The sequence below is a fragment of the Natator depressus genome, chromosome 6, assembly GCF_965152275.1.
Source record: "Natator depressus isolate rNatDep1 chromosome 6, rNatDep2.hap1, whole genome shotgun sequence".
NCBI lineage: Eukaryota > Metazoa > Chordata > Testudines > Cheloniidae > Natator > Natator depressus.
In genome coordinates, this window is record NC_134239.1 from 10,045,870 (window position 1) to 10,063,874 (window position 18,005).

Genomic DNA, 18,005 nt, shown 5'->3' on the forward strand with positions numbered 1-18,005 from the left:
TGTTCTGTTCTCCTGTAGTACATAGTAATGGAATTACTTACACACTCACTGGATTGCATCCTGGAAAGCAGCAACACTAGAAAGGGGTTGGGGTCCTGATGAAAATCAGCTGAACATGAGCTGCTAGTGCGATTCTGTGGCTAAGAGGGCTGGGTTATGAGAAGGGGAACGTAGAGTCGGAGCAGGGCGATATTACCTCTGTATATGGCACTGGTGAGGCCATTACTGGATACTCTGTGTCCAGTTCTGGTGTCCATATTTCCAAAAGGATGTTGCCAAAATGAAAGGGTTCAGAAAAGAGCTTCAAGAATGGTTCGAGGTTTGGAAAACATGCCTCACAGTGAGAGAGTGAGGGAGCTCAACCTATTTGGCTTATCCAAGAGAAAGTTAAGAGGTGACATGATCCTGGTCTAGAAGGGCCAACACAAGGAAGGAATAGCTGGGAGCAGAGGGGTCTTTACCCTCCAGACAAAGGCAGAGCCAGACCACTGGCTAGGAACTGAAGGGAGACAAATTTTGGCTGGGAATAAGGGGCCAGTGTTTATCAATCTAGTTGTCATGGCCATTTAATGGGCAAATGTTTTTCTAAAAGATCTGCTCTAGCAGGATTGTTTTGGGGGACTTCTATGGCCTGTGTTACACAGATGGTCAGACTAGATAATCATGGTGATCCCTTCTGGCCTTGAAATCTATGCATTACATATTAATAAATCTATATCCCCACACTGTTTAGTTGATGTAGGTGCCATGGAGCGAAGTGTTGACGACAATAAACAGAGCATTAAGGATCAGATACTGGTGAAGAAATACTCCGTAAGTGGAGAGGAGAAAAGGGAATGTCTGCAGTCGCACCCACTCGCTAAACACAACGACATGGTTAGAAAAGTTCATACCCTCCAGGAAAGCCAGTTCTTCCAGAAGCTGTGGAAGCTGAAAGCGAAACTTGCCAAGGGTGATTTCCCAGACAAAGCCCTTCTTTCCCTGGATGAAGTGCAGAAAAACATTTACATCCCGGCCATGGACGATTTTCAAAGCACCTATCTGACCCTTAAAGATTTTTCCATCCGCCTTGGTGACATTGAGAGTCAGTTTGGAAATCTGCCAATAACTGAACAGGTGCTCAGAAAGGAATTTAAAATCATGGAGAAGAGTGAGGGAGGACCTGGCAGCATGTCTGAGTGGGCTGTGGCCGCAGTGGTTAAGATTAATAACTACGTGAAACTCTCCATGGTGGTGAAGAGAGCCAAAATGATAGATGAGCTACGAAGGACACTGGGACTCAGTGGAGATTTCCGGCTCCTTGATGACCTGACAAAATACGTACGTAGGACTCTCATAAATATCATTAGAGTAATTAGTTAGACAAATTCAGTCTCGTTTTACACATCTACTCATTCTGATCTCATTTACTCAGGTGAAAGCCTGGAGTGACTCCATGGAAAATAGTGGAGTTCCAGTGATGTAAAAATGGCAAAAGAAAGATTTTTTTTTTTAATTTTTCATATTATGTAGCTACTAGAAGCCGTAACCTGAGATCAGGGCCCTGTTAGGCCGGATGCTGCACAGGCTCACAGTGACAGAGATCTAGCCACCATTGCGCTAGGTTCTGCACAGACTTTCAGTCTTAGATTCACAAAGCTACTGAACTTTTAGGTGCCTAGAAAATCACAGGAACCACACTGCAATCCACATAGCTTGGGTTAGGGCCCAGGCTCCGTATACAATGTGTGGAGAGATATAGGCGCCTATGAATATGATTCACAAAAGCCAGTACACAAGATGGGGAGCTACCTAAGCTAGTCAATGGGAGATGCCTACAACAGGGGTGTGGGCTGACCCTGACCCTCTCTCGGAGATAGGTGCCTAAGTCAGGGCTGCATGGAGGCACCTATCTCTGTCAGGGATCCACAGCTGGGAACCCTCTTAGAGGTTTCGGTATTTAAGGCATTTTTGCAATAATTTTAATCACATTAATAACAAAGGGTGTGAGTTAGAACCAATTCAGTTAATTCGGTGGACAGTTCGTTTCTTGGATAATAGTGGGCCAAGTCAAAAGTGACGTTAGCTAACTCAGCTTTAGCCACTTTTATTCCAAAATGAGAGTGTCCACAAACAGACGTCCACCAAAATATTTAAATCGGTTCTAAGAACCTGATCTATTTAAACCAGTGCATGTTTGTGTGTATACCAGTCCTTATTATCTCATACAAATCCACAATAGTAAATCCAACTATGGCTGAGCAGACTTTTATAGACTCCCAGAGGATTATATTATTACCTGTTGCCAGCTTTAGGAAGCAGTGTTAAAGACTGTGTAGTAGGAGTGGCATGTACTTTTAATTCTGGATTTTCTGGGTTTCAGAGGTTTGCATTTCAGAGATTTAAATTTGGCCACTCCACATTCTAGAAGGGCGCAAGGCAGCACTGGGCAACCTTAACTCTGCGTTAACAAAGTTTTGGGGGCAAGGACAGTCTTTTTCTCTGTGTTTGTACAGCTCAAAGTGCAACATAAACAATAAGTTAATTAAAATAAATGCTTATCTCATTTCTTTGCTAAGACACATAATTTTTTTATCTTGTGTTTTAACAGGAAGACAAGGACTTCAAGGACAAGACTCTTGGTTATATGACTGATGATATTATAAAAGTTCAAGATACTCTGAGTAATATCCCCGAGGGTGTGCTTGACTTCTTGAAGGAACTTCTTGAGTGTGCAAAGAAAGGCTTTACCTCTTGGATCAAAACTGTCATAAAAGGTGAAATTTATACCAGTATTTATAAGCTAAGAAAGAACATAGGGCCAATTGTGTAGCCCTTACTTGCTAGAGTTTGTAAGTCATCGTATTGGGGGTCGGAGATAGGATTGTTATTGTAATGTCTATGGTGATTTTCACGTGTATGAATTGTAACAGTTATAAAATATTGCTGAAAATTTCCCTAATTGGTGCTTCATGGTCTTTCTGAAGATCAAATTATCTTAAAGTTAGTTCTGTTTTCACGTAAGGGTCCTTTTCAATATTTCTGTGACTTTAACTGGAAAATAATGAAGATCTTTCTGCAGCAATTTCCTTCTTTTTTTTAGTAAATACAGCTAATAATGAGACTGTGGCACTCAGGGGTTGTCACTGGACATTTATATGTGTAGTGAAGAACACTTGGACAGGCATTGGTTTGGGGTAGGGAATTATGAAATGAGCAAAATATTTTTCTCCCACGTATGTCGTAAGGTGTCCAGTAGCAGAGCGCTTTGTAAGGTCAGTAGGAAAGACGTTACACGTTGCACTTGTAATGTTGCGCTTTCTGAGCACAGTAAGAGGTGAGCTGCCAGAGAAGGTGCCCGTACTGTTGGTGGAAATGAGAAGAGATGTTTGAAAAGTGTTGGGATTTTCTCCTGCATGGAAAATAAATATCCGCTAAAAAAATCTGACTTGGCAACCAAAAACTTGTAGCTGAAAATTGCCAAAAATCTAAAAAATGAAAAATAAACAAAAATATTTTTCCAAGTTTTTGGTTTTCCAATAAAAAATAAAAAAATTCCAAGGAAAACAGAGACCTCCACAAAAAATGTGATTAGTCAAAAACACAATTTTATTTCTAATAAAAGTTTTGATGGACCACCCCTAGATCTAAGATTTTATTCATTTGATTTAATTGGCATGTCCAAATGGAGCAACAACAGGGATTTTTCAGCTTTGGAGGGCAAAGACATTGTAAGTTTTGATTAAAACTATTTATAGATTCTGGAGCATTCTTAGATTGCTTGTTTTACACTCATTGGTGGATTTTTCTTCTTGCAGACAAAACAGAACTTCCTACATTTGTGGAGCTGGCGTCCATTTCTGCAGGAGAAAATGACATGGACATTGACAAAGTGAGGTTCTTCCGAGACGCTGTCTCTGCCTCTGTGCCCATCTTATTCAATTTGACTCCCGAATCAGGGTTTGAAGCTTTTTCCTCAGCTCTGAGTCCCATCAGAGACGCTGTAGAAAATGACAATAAACTTCCAAAGAAGCTAGTAAGTTTTTTACTGTTCTCTGCTCAAAGTAAATACCTTAAAGACACATTGTGATGTGACATTTGGTGGAATTTTAAAACAAGTAACTTTAGATGAAGGCTAGATGAAATTACTATGATGTGGGTGCACAACTGGTTGAAAGACAGTACTCAAAAAGTAGTTATCAATGGTTCACTTTCAAACTGGGAGGTTGTATCTAGTGAGGTCCTGCAGGTTCAGTACTATTCAATATTTTCATTAATGACTTTGATAATGGAGTAGAGATTGTGTTTATAAAATGTACAGATGATACCAAGCTGGGAGGGGTTGCAAGCACTTTGGAAGACAGGATTAGAAAACAAAATAACCTTGACAAATTGGAGAATTGGTCTGAAATCAACAAGATGAAATTCAGTCAAGACAAGTGCAAAGTACAACACTTAGGAAGGAAAAATCAAATGCGCAACTACAAAACGGGGAATAATTAGCAACGTGGTACGACTGCTGAAAAGGATGTGGAGGTTATAGCGAATCACAAATTGAGTGTGAGTCAACAATGTGATGCGGCTGCAAAAAAGGCTAATATAATTCAGGTGTGTTGTATGTAAGATATGAGAGGTAACAGCCCTGTTCTATTCAGCGCTGGTGAGGCCTCACTGGAGTACTGTCTCCAGTTCTGGGTGCCACACTTTAGGAGAGATGGACAAATTGGAGAGAGTCCAGAGGACAGCAACAAAAATTATAAAAGGTTTAGAACACCTGACCTGTGAGAAAGGATTTAAAAAATGGGTATGTTTAGTCTTGAGAAAATAAGTCTGGGCGGGGAGCACCTGAAAGCAGTTTTCAAATGTGTTATAAAGAAGACTGTAATCAACTGTCCTCCATGTCTGCTTGAGGTAAGACAAGAAGTAATGGATTTAATCTGCAGCATGAGAGATTTAGGTTAGATATTAAGAAAAACTTTCTAGCTATAAGGATATTTAAGCTCTGGAATAGGCTTCCAAGGGAGCCCATCCTTGGAGGATGGAGCAGGTTTGGTAAACATTTGTCAGGGATGGTCCTCCCTCAGCACAGGAGGCTGGACTTGATGAACCCTTGAGGTCCCTTCCAGCCCTACATTTCTTTGATTCTATCAATTCCTGGGGTAAAATTTTCATAAATGTCTAATTGATTTAGGAGACTGTCACATTTTTAGAAGTGATTTAGGTACTTAGGAGCCTAATGCCACATTGGAATTCAGTGGGATTTAAGTTTCTAAATAGAGCATGGCAATATTAGCTGAAAAATATATTTTTGAGGGCACCAAAATGGTGAATTCGTGCTGAATTTGGTGAATAGTTTTGATCAAAAAAATAGGAAAGGGTTTTTTAAAAATTGAAATGGTCTTAACATTTCTATGTTTTGTTTCAGCCATTTTGAAACATTTTGTTTTGACTTCTCCTTTTGAAATGACATTTCATTTTAAAATTTAGCTAATTTAAATTAAAAAGGTAGAAAACACCCCCAAATGACCCAAAACTAAGCAAAACAAACAAACAAAATTTGTTTCAGATCAAATGAAACATTTTGTTCACTCCAAAACTAATTTTTTTTTTGTTTTGGTGACTGTGACATGAGAGTACAATCCAGACTAATAAGTAGCTGTGTCACCCCTGCCCTCCAGCCTGGGGTGCCCTTTATGCTGCTTTGCTACTGTAGCATCCAGCCTGGACTGCTCACAAACAGCCTCCAGCATGCAAATCACTTCCAGCTACGTCTGTGTGTGCTGCAGCCAGCCAGCCACTCCTTGGCTCTTACCAGCCTTGGTTATACTGCAGGGTGATTCCAACTTACTCCCAGTCTAAGATTCTCGCTCTCCTCCCCACCCCCCATGTATATCTTGAACTGCCCAGCCAGCACCCTCCTGGAAATACACATTTATATAAAGTTTGTATTTCTTTAATAGAAATAATATGCACCCATCTTGTTACTCCCAATGGAGTTTCCGGACAATTTAAACACATTGGATTAGGGGAAAAAAACAACAATAAAACAAGTTTATTAACTACAAAGAGAGAGATTTCAAATGAATACAAGTAATGAGGCATAAAAGTCAGAAATGGTTATGAGAAAAATAAAGATAAAAACGTGACTAGTACCTAACTTAACAAACTGTTAAATTTAAAGCAAAGTTTTCTCACCACATTCTCTCAGAAGTCTTACTGACCAAACTTCTTAGGTCAGGACCCTTTTCCAGTTCAATGGCTGCTTCTTTTGTCCCTTCTGGTGCAGTGAATCGATGGGCAGGGGGCTAGGGGTATCTTCGGGTGCTTGTCCCTCCTTTTTATAGTGTCAGCTCCCCCTTGAGAAATATTTCCAGAGGAGATTCAGGAGACAAAGTGTCTGTGGAGAAGGATGTTTCCTGATGCTTTTCCTCATCTGTTTGAGGTTTCGTTGACTACCCTTCCAGCTTGATGACTCTGTTTACTGCTGAAATGCAAATTTAGCAGAGCACGCATTCCTTTGTTTGAGACAGGCCTGTTTGCCAACCTCGGCTGCGGTTTGGAACATGTGTTAATAACATTATACAATGAAATCTTGTAACTTCACATACAGTTTTGCTACACGTATTTTATTAGGACAGTATAGTCCAGCAAATTATGAGTTTTCAGATGATACCTCACAAGGTATATTTTGTACAAACATTACAACAATGTGTAGAGTGTGGACACATGGGTACTTTCTGTCACAGTGACAGGAACAAAAAAATTCAATTTTGGTTAGAACTGAACTGAATTTTTATTTGGATTTTTCAGTTTGCTTCCCATCCCCCTCTCTTAACAAAAAATAAAATCAATTATTCATTCAGCTCTAGACCTAAGTGCTTAAATCTCTTTTGAAAATGGCACTTAGGCGTTTGGTCCCTGGAAAATGATACTCTTGCTGTCCGCACTGTTTTTGTTCTGTATACTTGTTTGGTTATGGGTGTGATTCTTTTTTTAACCAAAATAGTTAACTTAGCATAGCCCCTAGCATGGACATAGTTATAATATGTCTTGTTGGCAGCTGGTATCAAGCGGAGTGCCCCAACGGTCAGTCCTGGGGCTGGTTTTGTTCAATATCTTCATTAATGATCTGGAGGATGGTGTGGATTGCACCCTCAGCAAGTTTGCAGATGACACTAAACTGGGAGGAGAGGTAGATACGCTGGAGGGTAGGGATAGGATACAGAGGGACCTAGACAGATTAGAGGATTGGGCCAAAAGAAATCTGATGAGGATTAACAAGGACAAGTGCAGAGTCCTGCACTTAGGACGGAAGAATCACATGTACTGCTACAGACTAGGGAATGGCTCGGCAGCAGTTCTGCAGAAAAGGACCTAGGGGTTACAGTGGACGAGAAGCTGGATATGAGTCAACAGTGTGCCCTTGTTGCCAAGAAGGCCAATGACATTTTGGGCTGTATAAGTAAGGGCATTGCCAGCAGATCGAGAGACATAATCGTTCCCCTCTATTCAACATTGGTGAGGTCTCATTTGGAGTACTGTGTCCAGTTTTGGGCCCCACACTACAACAAGGATGTGGAAAAATTGGAAAGAGTCCAGCGGAGGGCAACAAAAATGATTAGGGGGCTGGAGCACATGACTGATGAGGAGAGGCTGAGGGAACTGGGATTATTTAGTCTGCAGAAGAGAAGAATGAGGGGCCATTTGATAGCTGCTTTCAACTACCTGAAAGGGGGTTCCAAAGAGGATGGTTCTAGACTGTTCTCAGTGGTAGCAGATGACAGAACAAGGAGTAGTGGTCTCCAGTTGCAGTGGGGGAGGTTTAGGTTGGATATTAGGAAAAAAATTTTCACTGGGAGGGTGGTGAAGCATTGGAATGGGTTACCTAGGGAGGTGGTGGAATCTCCTTCCTTTGTGGTTTTTAAGGTCAGGCTTGACAAAGCCCTGCCTAGGATGATTTAGTTGGGGATTGGTCCTGCTTTGAGCAGGGGGTTGGACTAGATGACCTCCTGAGGTCCCTTCCAACCCTGATATTCTATGATATTCTATATTCTATAATAGTGCCCTACACCTGTACAGCTTATTCCTCTTCCAATACAGAAATAACTATGCTCGTATAAGCACAATTACATCGATTTAACTGTGCCCTCATTAGGAGAGTGGTAGGTTTAATGTGGTGTAATCCTTTTTTTAAATGATAAATGCTGAAAAGAGAACTCTGGTGAGAGTTAAGCTGAGGTGAAGGAAAAAGAGAAGTGTAATATTTATATATAATGTTACCTCAGTATTCCTCTAGCCCCTTACACAAAATGTACGCCTATCTATCATTTGTGCTTTTCAGAACCCCTGTGCGCCACCGCCTTCTTTGCCATCTTTGCCAATGGAAATGATCCTAGTTCTTTCTCTCTGGGAAGTTGTGAGGGGAGCGAACACTACAGCGATTGGGGTACTATGGGTATCTCAGTAAACGATGCTATAGCATTCTGGTGTGTGTAGCTTTATTCCTTCTTCAGGAACTAACACATTAATTTTTTTTAATAGAAAGATTCCTGTCACAACAGAGAGTGGCTGCAAATGGTCCATGATTGTCATGGGTCCGTGGAGCGCTCCTCAATGTCTCAGGCCAGGGCCATCAATGGCAAAGGGATTTTTATAATCTCCACACCACAGAAATTCAAGGTAAAAGTTCAGCAGCATTTAATATAAGGGTCCACATTTTCAAAGTGACTTTGGCTGACCAACTTGAGCTGCCTGAAAGAGACCTAGTTTGACTGTCACTTTAAATTTCAGAAGTTTTTCCTGATCCTGCTTGCAGGCTCTAGGGAAACGTGCAATCAGAGTCAGTCTGGAAAGAGCCAGCCTGAAACAAGGTGGAGTGAGTTGTGCCTCTGTGCCTTAGGGAGCAGCCTGTTCTCTCTCTCTCTCTCTCTCTCTGTTGGGATCCTTGTGTGTTACTGTTCTGAATTCTAAGAAATAAAGTAGTGTCATGATGCAAACTTCCAGCGAGAGTATTTTATATATTTATTTAACTTCTCTTTGTGTGCCATGAACATAACAGGAGCTCAGCGCTGTCTGAAAATCCACATCTTTTAAAAAGGGTCAGATTGGCCCCCCAAAATCACTAATCACCAAGTCTATGGACTTAGAGTTATCCCTTTTCCCCATTTCGGCCTGGTTCATACTAGAAGTTTGAGACCCAAGAGTTGGAATCTGGCCATGATTTTCAGAAGCGACTAATGATTTTGAATATCCAGTTGGAAACATCTTAATGATGGGTGCTCGGATATGTCTGAAAATCGGGCTCCTTTAAGATGTTTAAAGTTGGTCCCTAAAAAATCATAGCACTCCAAATAATCCATTGCTTCTGCATATCTTTGGCCCTCTGTACATAATACCTTCAAAGATCTAGAATGACTCTTCCACCTTTACTGTCTTGCATTGGTAAGATTAAATGAGTAAATTTCTAAGATTAAAACCCTTGCAGAATAACAGATTCTGAAATGCTTTGTATTGGCCTTGATGGGTGCACATGTTGGTCCCACAGAATAAAGGCACAGCAGCATTTATCTTTCTTAACTCTGTTTTCCAGCCTTCTCTTGATAATTGCATTTCACTGCTACTGCCAGGGGATGTCAAGGAAAAGGATGCTCAAGAAGACCAGAAAGACAAGATGGACTGTAGAACGTACAGTCTGGCTCAGCTCACTGAGCTGCAGAACAAGCTCATGCTGATAGCCACAAAAGCTGAGCAGGGGAGAGAAGAGGTGAACAGGTTTCTGGAGGTAAATCCTGATCTCTGCATTGACCAGAAAATGTGAGACTTTTTGCACTTCTTTATATTTGTGCTTCCCTTTGATGGGAAGTTCCATTTCTCCAGCAACATGCTTTCCTGATGAAGAACTGATGTTTTGGAGGAGACTGTCTCATGCCTTTAGTTCAGTCCTAGGAGGCCAAGATAGGAACTAAAGCTGGTCCAAATTTGGAATTTCCATTCCACGGGAGATTCCAATTTTTTGAAATTTGTTTTCATTCCACATAGAAACAAAAACAACAAAAAAGGAAATGTCAGAGGAAATTAAATTTTCAAAACACAAACTCAGAGTGGCCACAGATCAGGTACAGCTCTGAGGGTGTGAATAGGCAACTGGTGGCTCTTAGGAGGAGGGCTGGGTGGGAATCTATCTTGTAAGAATTTTTTAACATTTTGAAATTTTTTCCCTACCTGAATCGGGACAAAAAGTCAAAATGTCAAAATTTTTCACTTACTGAAAATCCAAAACTTATTTTTTTAAGTTCAGGCATGTTTTTCCAATTGATGGTGATTCTCATTAAGAGTTCTTAGGCCTTGTTCAATATTATCACTCCATCTTCTCCTTGGTCAGACACCATACGAATGTCCTTCCAAGAGATGTTTAGCTGGTCTGTCTCCCATCATCCTAACTACGTGCCCAGCCCTCTGATATATTTCCCGGTCATCTGATTTCTTGCAGGGATGTCATGTGTATTTGCCATATTTTGGAGGGCTCCTGGCCTATATAAGCTCAAAACATTCCATGAAGCATCCAGTCCTCCTTCCGTCACTGAGAGCATTTATCCATACCATCATTTGTGGTTTTCCCAGGTTTATTTGAGAAATCCTTAACAGATGTACCGTTTATGGGATACGGTTGTTAGCCTTATTCAGAACCCCCAAGCTGGAGAACCAATGGATTGCTCCTTGGTCTGGCATCTATCCTGTCTTGCTTGGGAGATCCTGTTGGTAGCAAAGCTACCCCTGGCTCAGCTTTCAGGGTTATAAGCACTCAAGCTCCTCTACCACATCAATCCGTAGGAAGGGGCAGAGAAGCCCCCTGTTTTTAAATCCAGTCCCAGCCTGAGAAATTCTTCCCTCAGCCATGTATTTATATTGCCAAGCTCCATCCTTCAGCCATGCAGGGCTCACCTATTCACTGGGGATGGGCCAAGATATAGTTCCTCAACACCCCATGCTAGGCAAGGCATATGGCTTGGCATTGCCTCATCCACCAGTTATACATATAAAAGATTAAACTGACTTTCAACATAGGGCACCAAATGGCATAATTTGGTATAGGCAAGCAAAAAGCATGGCATAACTTGGTACGGGCCTGCATCCTTCTGTCACCCCAATCATCTCAACTTTTCTTTTTTTAATCCTTCACGTTCTTATCCTCAGTTACACATTGTGGCAATGAATGAAAAATGACAGCATTTAAGCACCGTAAGAAATGGAGAGAAGTTTTGATTCAGTTCCATTGATGTCCATGGGAAATATGTTGGGTTTGATCAACAAAGCACTAATGCTTTGATTGTCAGAAGGGCTCACAAGAGCTATGTGAATGACTGATTTTGTTGTCTACTGGCTGTTCCGAAAAATAAAATTAAAAAGAAGGATCTTGCAAGTCAACCCAATATTTTTTTTAATTTTCAGCCAACCAAAAAGTTGAAGTAAACTTCATTTGGGGTCAAACAAAACATTTTGATCAACCCAAAATAAAACATTTCATTTTATTTTTGAGTTTTTAAAAATGTATTCTATGGTTTTGAATTGAAAAATAGAAAAATTTCATTTAGAAAATATCTAAACAAATGTTTCAATTTTTTTCAGAATTCGGTTTTAGGATTTGGGGCGGGTGGAATTGACCAAAACAATTTGACAAATTTGACATGAATTCATGAAAGGTTTTAGATGACCTGAAACTGCTTTTTCTTGGGGAAAAAAGCTTCAGCTAAAATGTTTCTTCTCCCAGCTCTAGTTGTCACTAACCCAGTTGTGTGGTCCATGCTCAGCATCTACCAAAATCAGGCCCTATAAGTTGGGTCTTGGCTCTCTTAGAAGCATAGTAGTTCTGTGGTGAGATCAGCCGAGATTCTTGAGTGGAGCTGGTGGGAAAACAATTTTTCCCCCCTGGAAAGTGTCAACAAAAATGGGAGGGGGAATTGTTTTCACTGACAATTTCCAGGGAAAAGTTTGACTTTTTGGTGAAAAAATCAAAAATTTTCAGATGAAAATCCGAATATTTTGATTCTGAAATAATAGATAGCACTTTTTATCTGTAGATCTTAAAGATTTCACAGTCTTTAAGGTCTTTATCCTCACAACTCTCCTGTGAGGCAGGGCAGTTATCCCCATTGTCCAGAGGGGGGATCTGAGATGCTGAATGACTTGCACCTGCATTTTCTAAGTCCTAGGCTAGGATGGACCATCCTTTCTCTCAAAATGCCACTGTACTGCCCCACGGGAGTTGTCATTTGGGTGCCTCATGTTCCCATTCTCCTCTATAGGCTGGACTCCCTCATTGGGCTACATCTCCCATGATCAGAGGTGAAAGTAAGCCCCGGTATGGCGTACCCGGCAAGAGCCGGTGCACCGTACTGGGGCAGCCCGGCTTCCCCAGGGGGCAATTTAAAGGGCCTGGGGCTCCCAGCAGTGGCTGGAGCCCCAGGCTCTTTAAATTGCCTCCAGAGCCCCACTGCTGGAGCCCTGGGACAGTGGCTGCAGGGCTAAGTGTCCCCCCCTGGGTAGCAGCAGCAGCACCCCAGGGCTCCGGAGGCTATTTAAAGGGCCCGTGGCTCCCCTGCTTCTACAGCCCCGGTCCTTTAAATAGCTGCTGGAGACCCACTGCTTCCCCAGGTAGAAGTAGGGGAGCCGCGGGGACTTTAGATAGCGCCCGGAGCCCTGGGGAAGTGGCGGGGCTCCAGCGGCTATTTAAAGGACCAGGGCAGCAGAGGCAGCTGGAGCCCCACCATTACCCCAGGGCTCCAGGGGCTATTTAAACAGCCAGGGCAGTAGAAGAGGGGAGTCACGGGCCCTTTAAATAGCCCCCGGAGCCCCGGGCTGCTGCTGCTGCTACCCAGGGGGGGACACTTACATTACAGGGTGGGCTGGGGCTGGCTCTGACCCCCGCAACCCTGCCCCTTCTGCCCTAGACCCTGCCCCGTCCAGGGGCCAGAGCTGGCCCCAGTGTACCGGTAAGTCACTCGACTTACTTTCACCCCTGCCCATGGTGCACCGTGATTCCATCCATGGCAAGGGGAAATGGTGGCATCCTGGAAGGTGGAGACCCACGGGGGAGCCCAGCCGACAGAGGAGGACGGTGACATGAGGCAAGAGCGGAACTACAACTCCCATGAGGCACTGTAGAAGCATGTCCACATGGGAACATTGTGCTTTCCAGAGGTTTAGTTTTTTTGATGAAAAATCAAAATACTCCACAGAAAGCGGATCCTTTTCATGTCAGCGTTCTGGTTACCTGATGTAAAAAAAGAAGTTGGGTGTCCCAAGATGAATCCCCACTTAATCAAATTACCCAGGTTAAGTTGTAAAGATGCTTAGAAGAAAGTCCCTAATGAACTTGAAAACGAGCAGTATTCTATAAATTCTATTTTCCCATTGTGTATTTGACACATTACAGATCCTGGAAAAAATTGAAATGGTTGGGAAGCTCTACTTGCAACTTCTCAGCGTTGGCAACATCCTTTTCATAGACTGGAAAGCTGAAATTTATTGTGAACCCAACCCCAAAGTAACAATCAACGCAGAGTTTGGAATAGCCGGAATCATTGTTCAGACCAACAAACCCATCCTGGAAGAATTAGATGGCATTTGCAAAGTCATGGAGCATTGCCTTGTAGAGTGGAAAAAATATCTGGAGACTCAAAGGAACAATTATTGCCATCTAAACATGTTCACTGCACGCCAACTCTTCTACTTGTGTAGCAAGTTAGCCCAACTGCATGAAGGACAAACAGACCCACAGGTTCTCAATATGCTTTCTGTTTTCAAGCATGATGTTAAAGCAGAGGATATCGGAGAGGCATTAAAGAGAGCACTTGAAACTCCTGCAGAATCCGTTGATATATCTGAGAAAGATGATCAGTCCGTGTCCTGGAATGACTACATTGTTAAATTTCCTCAGCTCATCCAAGGACTGGTTGAGTCTGGGTATGACGAATCAGTGGGTAAGGCAGCTCTGCAGAGTTATCTGCCAAACTCAGCCATTACAGAGCATATGCTCATGAAATTTGCCTTAGACTACACTGATGAGGAGGAAAAGATTGAAGAGCTGAGCAAATTATACGACGAGCAGAGAGAAGCCTTTTTGCAGAATTCCATGAAGTTTAAAAACAGGAACAGAGATGTGGATCCATCCGCCTTCCAAAGCCTTGCGAAAGATGAACTGGCCACTTCCTTTGAGAGTTTGCCGTCTATCCATTACAAGGTGAATATGCTCTGGAACGCTTACTGCAGCAAGCTCACTGGCTTGGTGTCGGACAAATACATCAGCCTGGATGTTTTCGGTGAAATGCTGAAATACCTGACGTCTCCTGAAACCGCTGTCATTGAGAGAAATTTACCAGTGGGTTTGGAAGCGGGGAAGCCTTGCCTTGTCACGTGTAAAGAAGAGCAGATGTTACTCTCCTTGCTGTCAATCTATAGGCACTCCGAGAGAGCACCTCTTCCAACGTACGATGAGGTGCTGGTCTGTACCTCCGACACAGAGGAAGAAGACATTGAGCTGATTGTGAGGAGAGCTCTTTCCCCAGACTCGAGAGACAAAAAGATCTATTGCTTGCTTGGTGCAGAAAAATTAGTTTACAAAGTCTCCAAACAGCTGGAGTCCCTCTTCTTCCACTTTGCACAATCTTATAGCAATGCTGATTACAGGTTTCTTATTTTTTGTGACGCCAAAGCTCACAATTCTTATGTTATGACGGCCTTTGACACATACAAAGTCTCTTTTTCCTGTGATTCAGGAGTAGAAATTCAGAAATACCTGAAGACACATCTGAGAGTGCGCAGTGGGGTGGCACCTGTTGCTCAGGTCTTTGAAGAACCCTATCAACAAAACATGAAGTTTGTATTTTCAGAGCGAGCTGGCATGGGTAGGTTTTAGTAGAGATTTAATCTGGATTATACTTGTCCTGATGAGTATGAATTGAATACAGATTAAGGGCTAGATTCTGCTTAGCCCTTATGCACTGGGAGATGGAGCAGAATCAGTCTGCGATGCCCCAGAGTACATAGGGAACAGGTAGACCCATGACCTACATAGGGGGGTCAAGGTCTAGCTGGAGGTGTAGCCGTGGGCACACTTTCCCTGTGAGGCTCCTGAATATCTTTAGACACTGTGAGTCAAATGGGCTGTTGGGTCCAGACCTGGCTCTGGGACTGCAGGGGGTGGTTAAGGAGTCGGCTGAAGAGAGTGGAGCAGAAAATCTGCCCTCAGTTTTAGCCCTGCTTTATGCTCTTTATTGAGGGGGTGGGGATTCAGAGCTTGAACTGGTACCACAGTCACTGGGCCTTTACCATTAAGAAAGCTCATTTTACAGCAAGTGTCTATAACAGGGTTTACAAAAAAAACTAGATAAAATCATGGAGGATAGGTCCATGGCTATTAGCCAGGATGGGCAGGGATGGTATCCCTAGTCTCTGTTTGCCAGAAGCTGGGAAGAGGTGACAGGGGATGAATCACTTGAGGATTGTGTGTTTTGTTCATTCTCTCTGGAGCACCTGTCATTGGCTGCTGTCAGGAGACAGGATACTGGGCTAGATGGACCTTTGGTCTGACCCAGTATGGCCGTCCTTATGTTCTAAGTTGTGGCATGCCTAACCTGTGGAGCAGAGGTGAGATTTCTCCAGTGTAGAAACTTCTTTTAGTTCCCAAGTTGAAGAAAAATTATTTTAAAAGGCCAGATATTCAACCTGTGTACATGAGCGTAGCTCCACTCACTCCAATGGCTCACTCCAATGGATCTGGACCATTGACTCCAAGTGACTTATGCCCATTTATACTAGCTGGGGGTCTATCCCACTGATGTGAATGGAGCTATGGCTGACTTACACTAGCTGGGGATCTGGCCTTCTCTGCTTCAGGTGAAGAAATCTAAACATAAAGACAGACTATGAGAAGGCAGAGCACTGTAGAAATTGAATCTTGACCTTCTCTCTCATTTTAGGGAAGTCTTTGTTTGTAGCAAATACCACCAGAAAAGCCAAAACCCGACTAGAGAAAGGGCTGAGCCACAAAACCATTAGGCTGACAGAGTCAGAAATAGATTTTGGATTTCTCCTGGAAGAGCTTCGCTCACTGGAACAGAAACCAACTGAGGCTGGGCCCAGGATCTTCCATATTGACGTATCCCCTGTGGTAAGTGTCTTTTCCGAGCTCAATCTCCATGCCATGATATACAGTGGAGATGGATTTTCCAGGGCCTCATTCAAAATGGCCTTTCAGTGTCGGATAAGTAAATTCCTTCCACTGGTAGGTAGTATTGCAATGCAGTTAATACCCTTCAGTTTCTGTAACAAAGGGTTAAACTGTGAACAGTTGTCTTACCTGAAATTTAGTTGTCCTACCTGAAGTTCCACCACAAACCAAACTCGACCCACCCACTTGTGATGCCAAAAGAAGATGACGCTCCCAGCAGATTTTAACTCTGCATCACTGTGCAGTGTCCCAGCACCTGATACTCTGTCACAATGCCAGCAAATCTCTTTGTATTGCCATTGTCTCTGTAACTGGCACAGCGACAGGCCAGCATTTACTATTATGTCAGGAGGGAGACCATAAATGGGTCAAATCCTTGACTGGTGTAAATCAGTGTAGCTTGCTTGAAGTCAGTGAAGACGCCTGTTTTACGCTAGCTGAGGTTCTGACCTGGGATGTACTTTCGTGGGGCATCTCTTCTCTTTTGTTGATTTTTTTGGGTCGTCACTAATTCAGAATGTTTAGTAACAATGGGAAGCAATGAACAGTTGACATTGCAATGAAGCGAAACTGACCAGCCCTGCATCTTTCTTGACAGGTCTCGAAGGGTCTTTACAAGTTACTGATTGAGCTGTGCATTCTGAGACACATCCAAAGCCCTGATGGCATGATCTGGAAGTGCAGAGAGTCCCATCTTTATTTGATTGAATACCTGGTGAGAGGAAAAGGCATAAGCAGCACAAGAAAACAAGAGGTATTCTCCAAATGTGAATTCTGCACTGTGAATAGCAGATTTTCTCATGTGATAGCAGCATGTTAAAATTTAGTGTAAGAAGACTTTGATGGAACTACAAATCTTTGGCCTGTATTGTACAGTCCAAAAATAGAGAAAAATGAGTGAGTTGTATAAAATCATTGCTGTTGGAAGAAATACATATTATCAGTACCAGAGCTGCTTGAAAAATGAAACTTCCATCCTGTTGGAAAGTCTGCTATTTCAACTTTTCATCCTAACTTTGGAAAGTTCTGAGAAGTTTTGATTCAGAAATATCAGAATGAAAAATGGCAACATTTTTAATTGAAAAAAAAATGTTCAGATATGTCAAAATGCATTTTTTTCATTTTAACATTATCAAATCAAAACAATTTTTGATGTGATTCAAAGCAAAAAAAAATTGTTTCAGTATTTTTTGTATGGAAAATTGAAAAATGTAATAAAAATGTAATCAGAATTGATCCTTTCCTACAAACAATTTCAATGAAACCACATTTTCTGACAGGAAATGTTTTCAGACAAAAAATTTTGGCCAACTTTAGTCAGTATCCAGAATAGCGTTAAATTGGACACATTATACATGTATAAATAAAGTTAGAGCCTACCTTGAATCTTGTGAATCTGTTTATACCGATATGATGCTACCATTCTGATCTAATACTATTGTACAAATGACAGCACAAGATGCCAAACAGTGGAAAATCAGGCCCCAAGGTTGGTGCTTCACTTGTTTTAGAGCATCAGCTACACACAGAAGTGTGCAAGAGGCGAGACTGTTGGACTATATCAGAGTAAGGCTTTTTTCGCAGCAGGGCTTATAGTTTACCTAAAATTGGCAACTGCTCATCTTTCAAAGTTTTGTGAATTAAACACTATCATTTAGGAAGATGAGATGGTACCATCTGAGGATTAGGTAAATTACTTCATGAATCTAAATTTGGCTGTATCACAATGAATGATTTGCACTGTGGAACATGGTCCTACCTTATCTAATTTCTTTGTGCTCTACTAATTAAGTCATGT

The 18,005-nt window shown here is 42.1% G+C and overlaps 1 protein-coding gene across 1 annotated transcript in view; it reads left to right on the forward strand.

The window, feature by feature from the left end:
• The window catches only part of LOC141989671 (E3 ubiquitin-protein ligase rnf213-alpha-like), a 174,349-nt gene that overhangs the window by 78,798 nt on the left and 77,546 nt on the right, over nucleotides 1–18,005 (forward strand). The window contains 8 exon segments of the mRNA XM_074956604.1: nucleotides 734–1,320; nucleotides 2,591–2,756; nucleotides 3,798–4,015; nucleotides 8,521–8,658; nucleotides 9,569–9,760; nucleotides 13,412–14,882; nucleotides 15,957–16,147; nucleotides 16,806–16,961. Of these exon segments, the coding sequence (XP_074812705.1) occupies nucleotides 734–1,320; nucleotides 2,591–2,756; nucleotides 3,798–4,015; nucleotides 8,521–8,658; nucleotides 9,569–9,760; nucleotides 13,412–14,882; nucleotides 15,957–16,147; nucleotides 16,806–16,961 (3,119 nt within the window).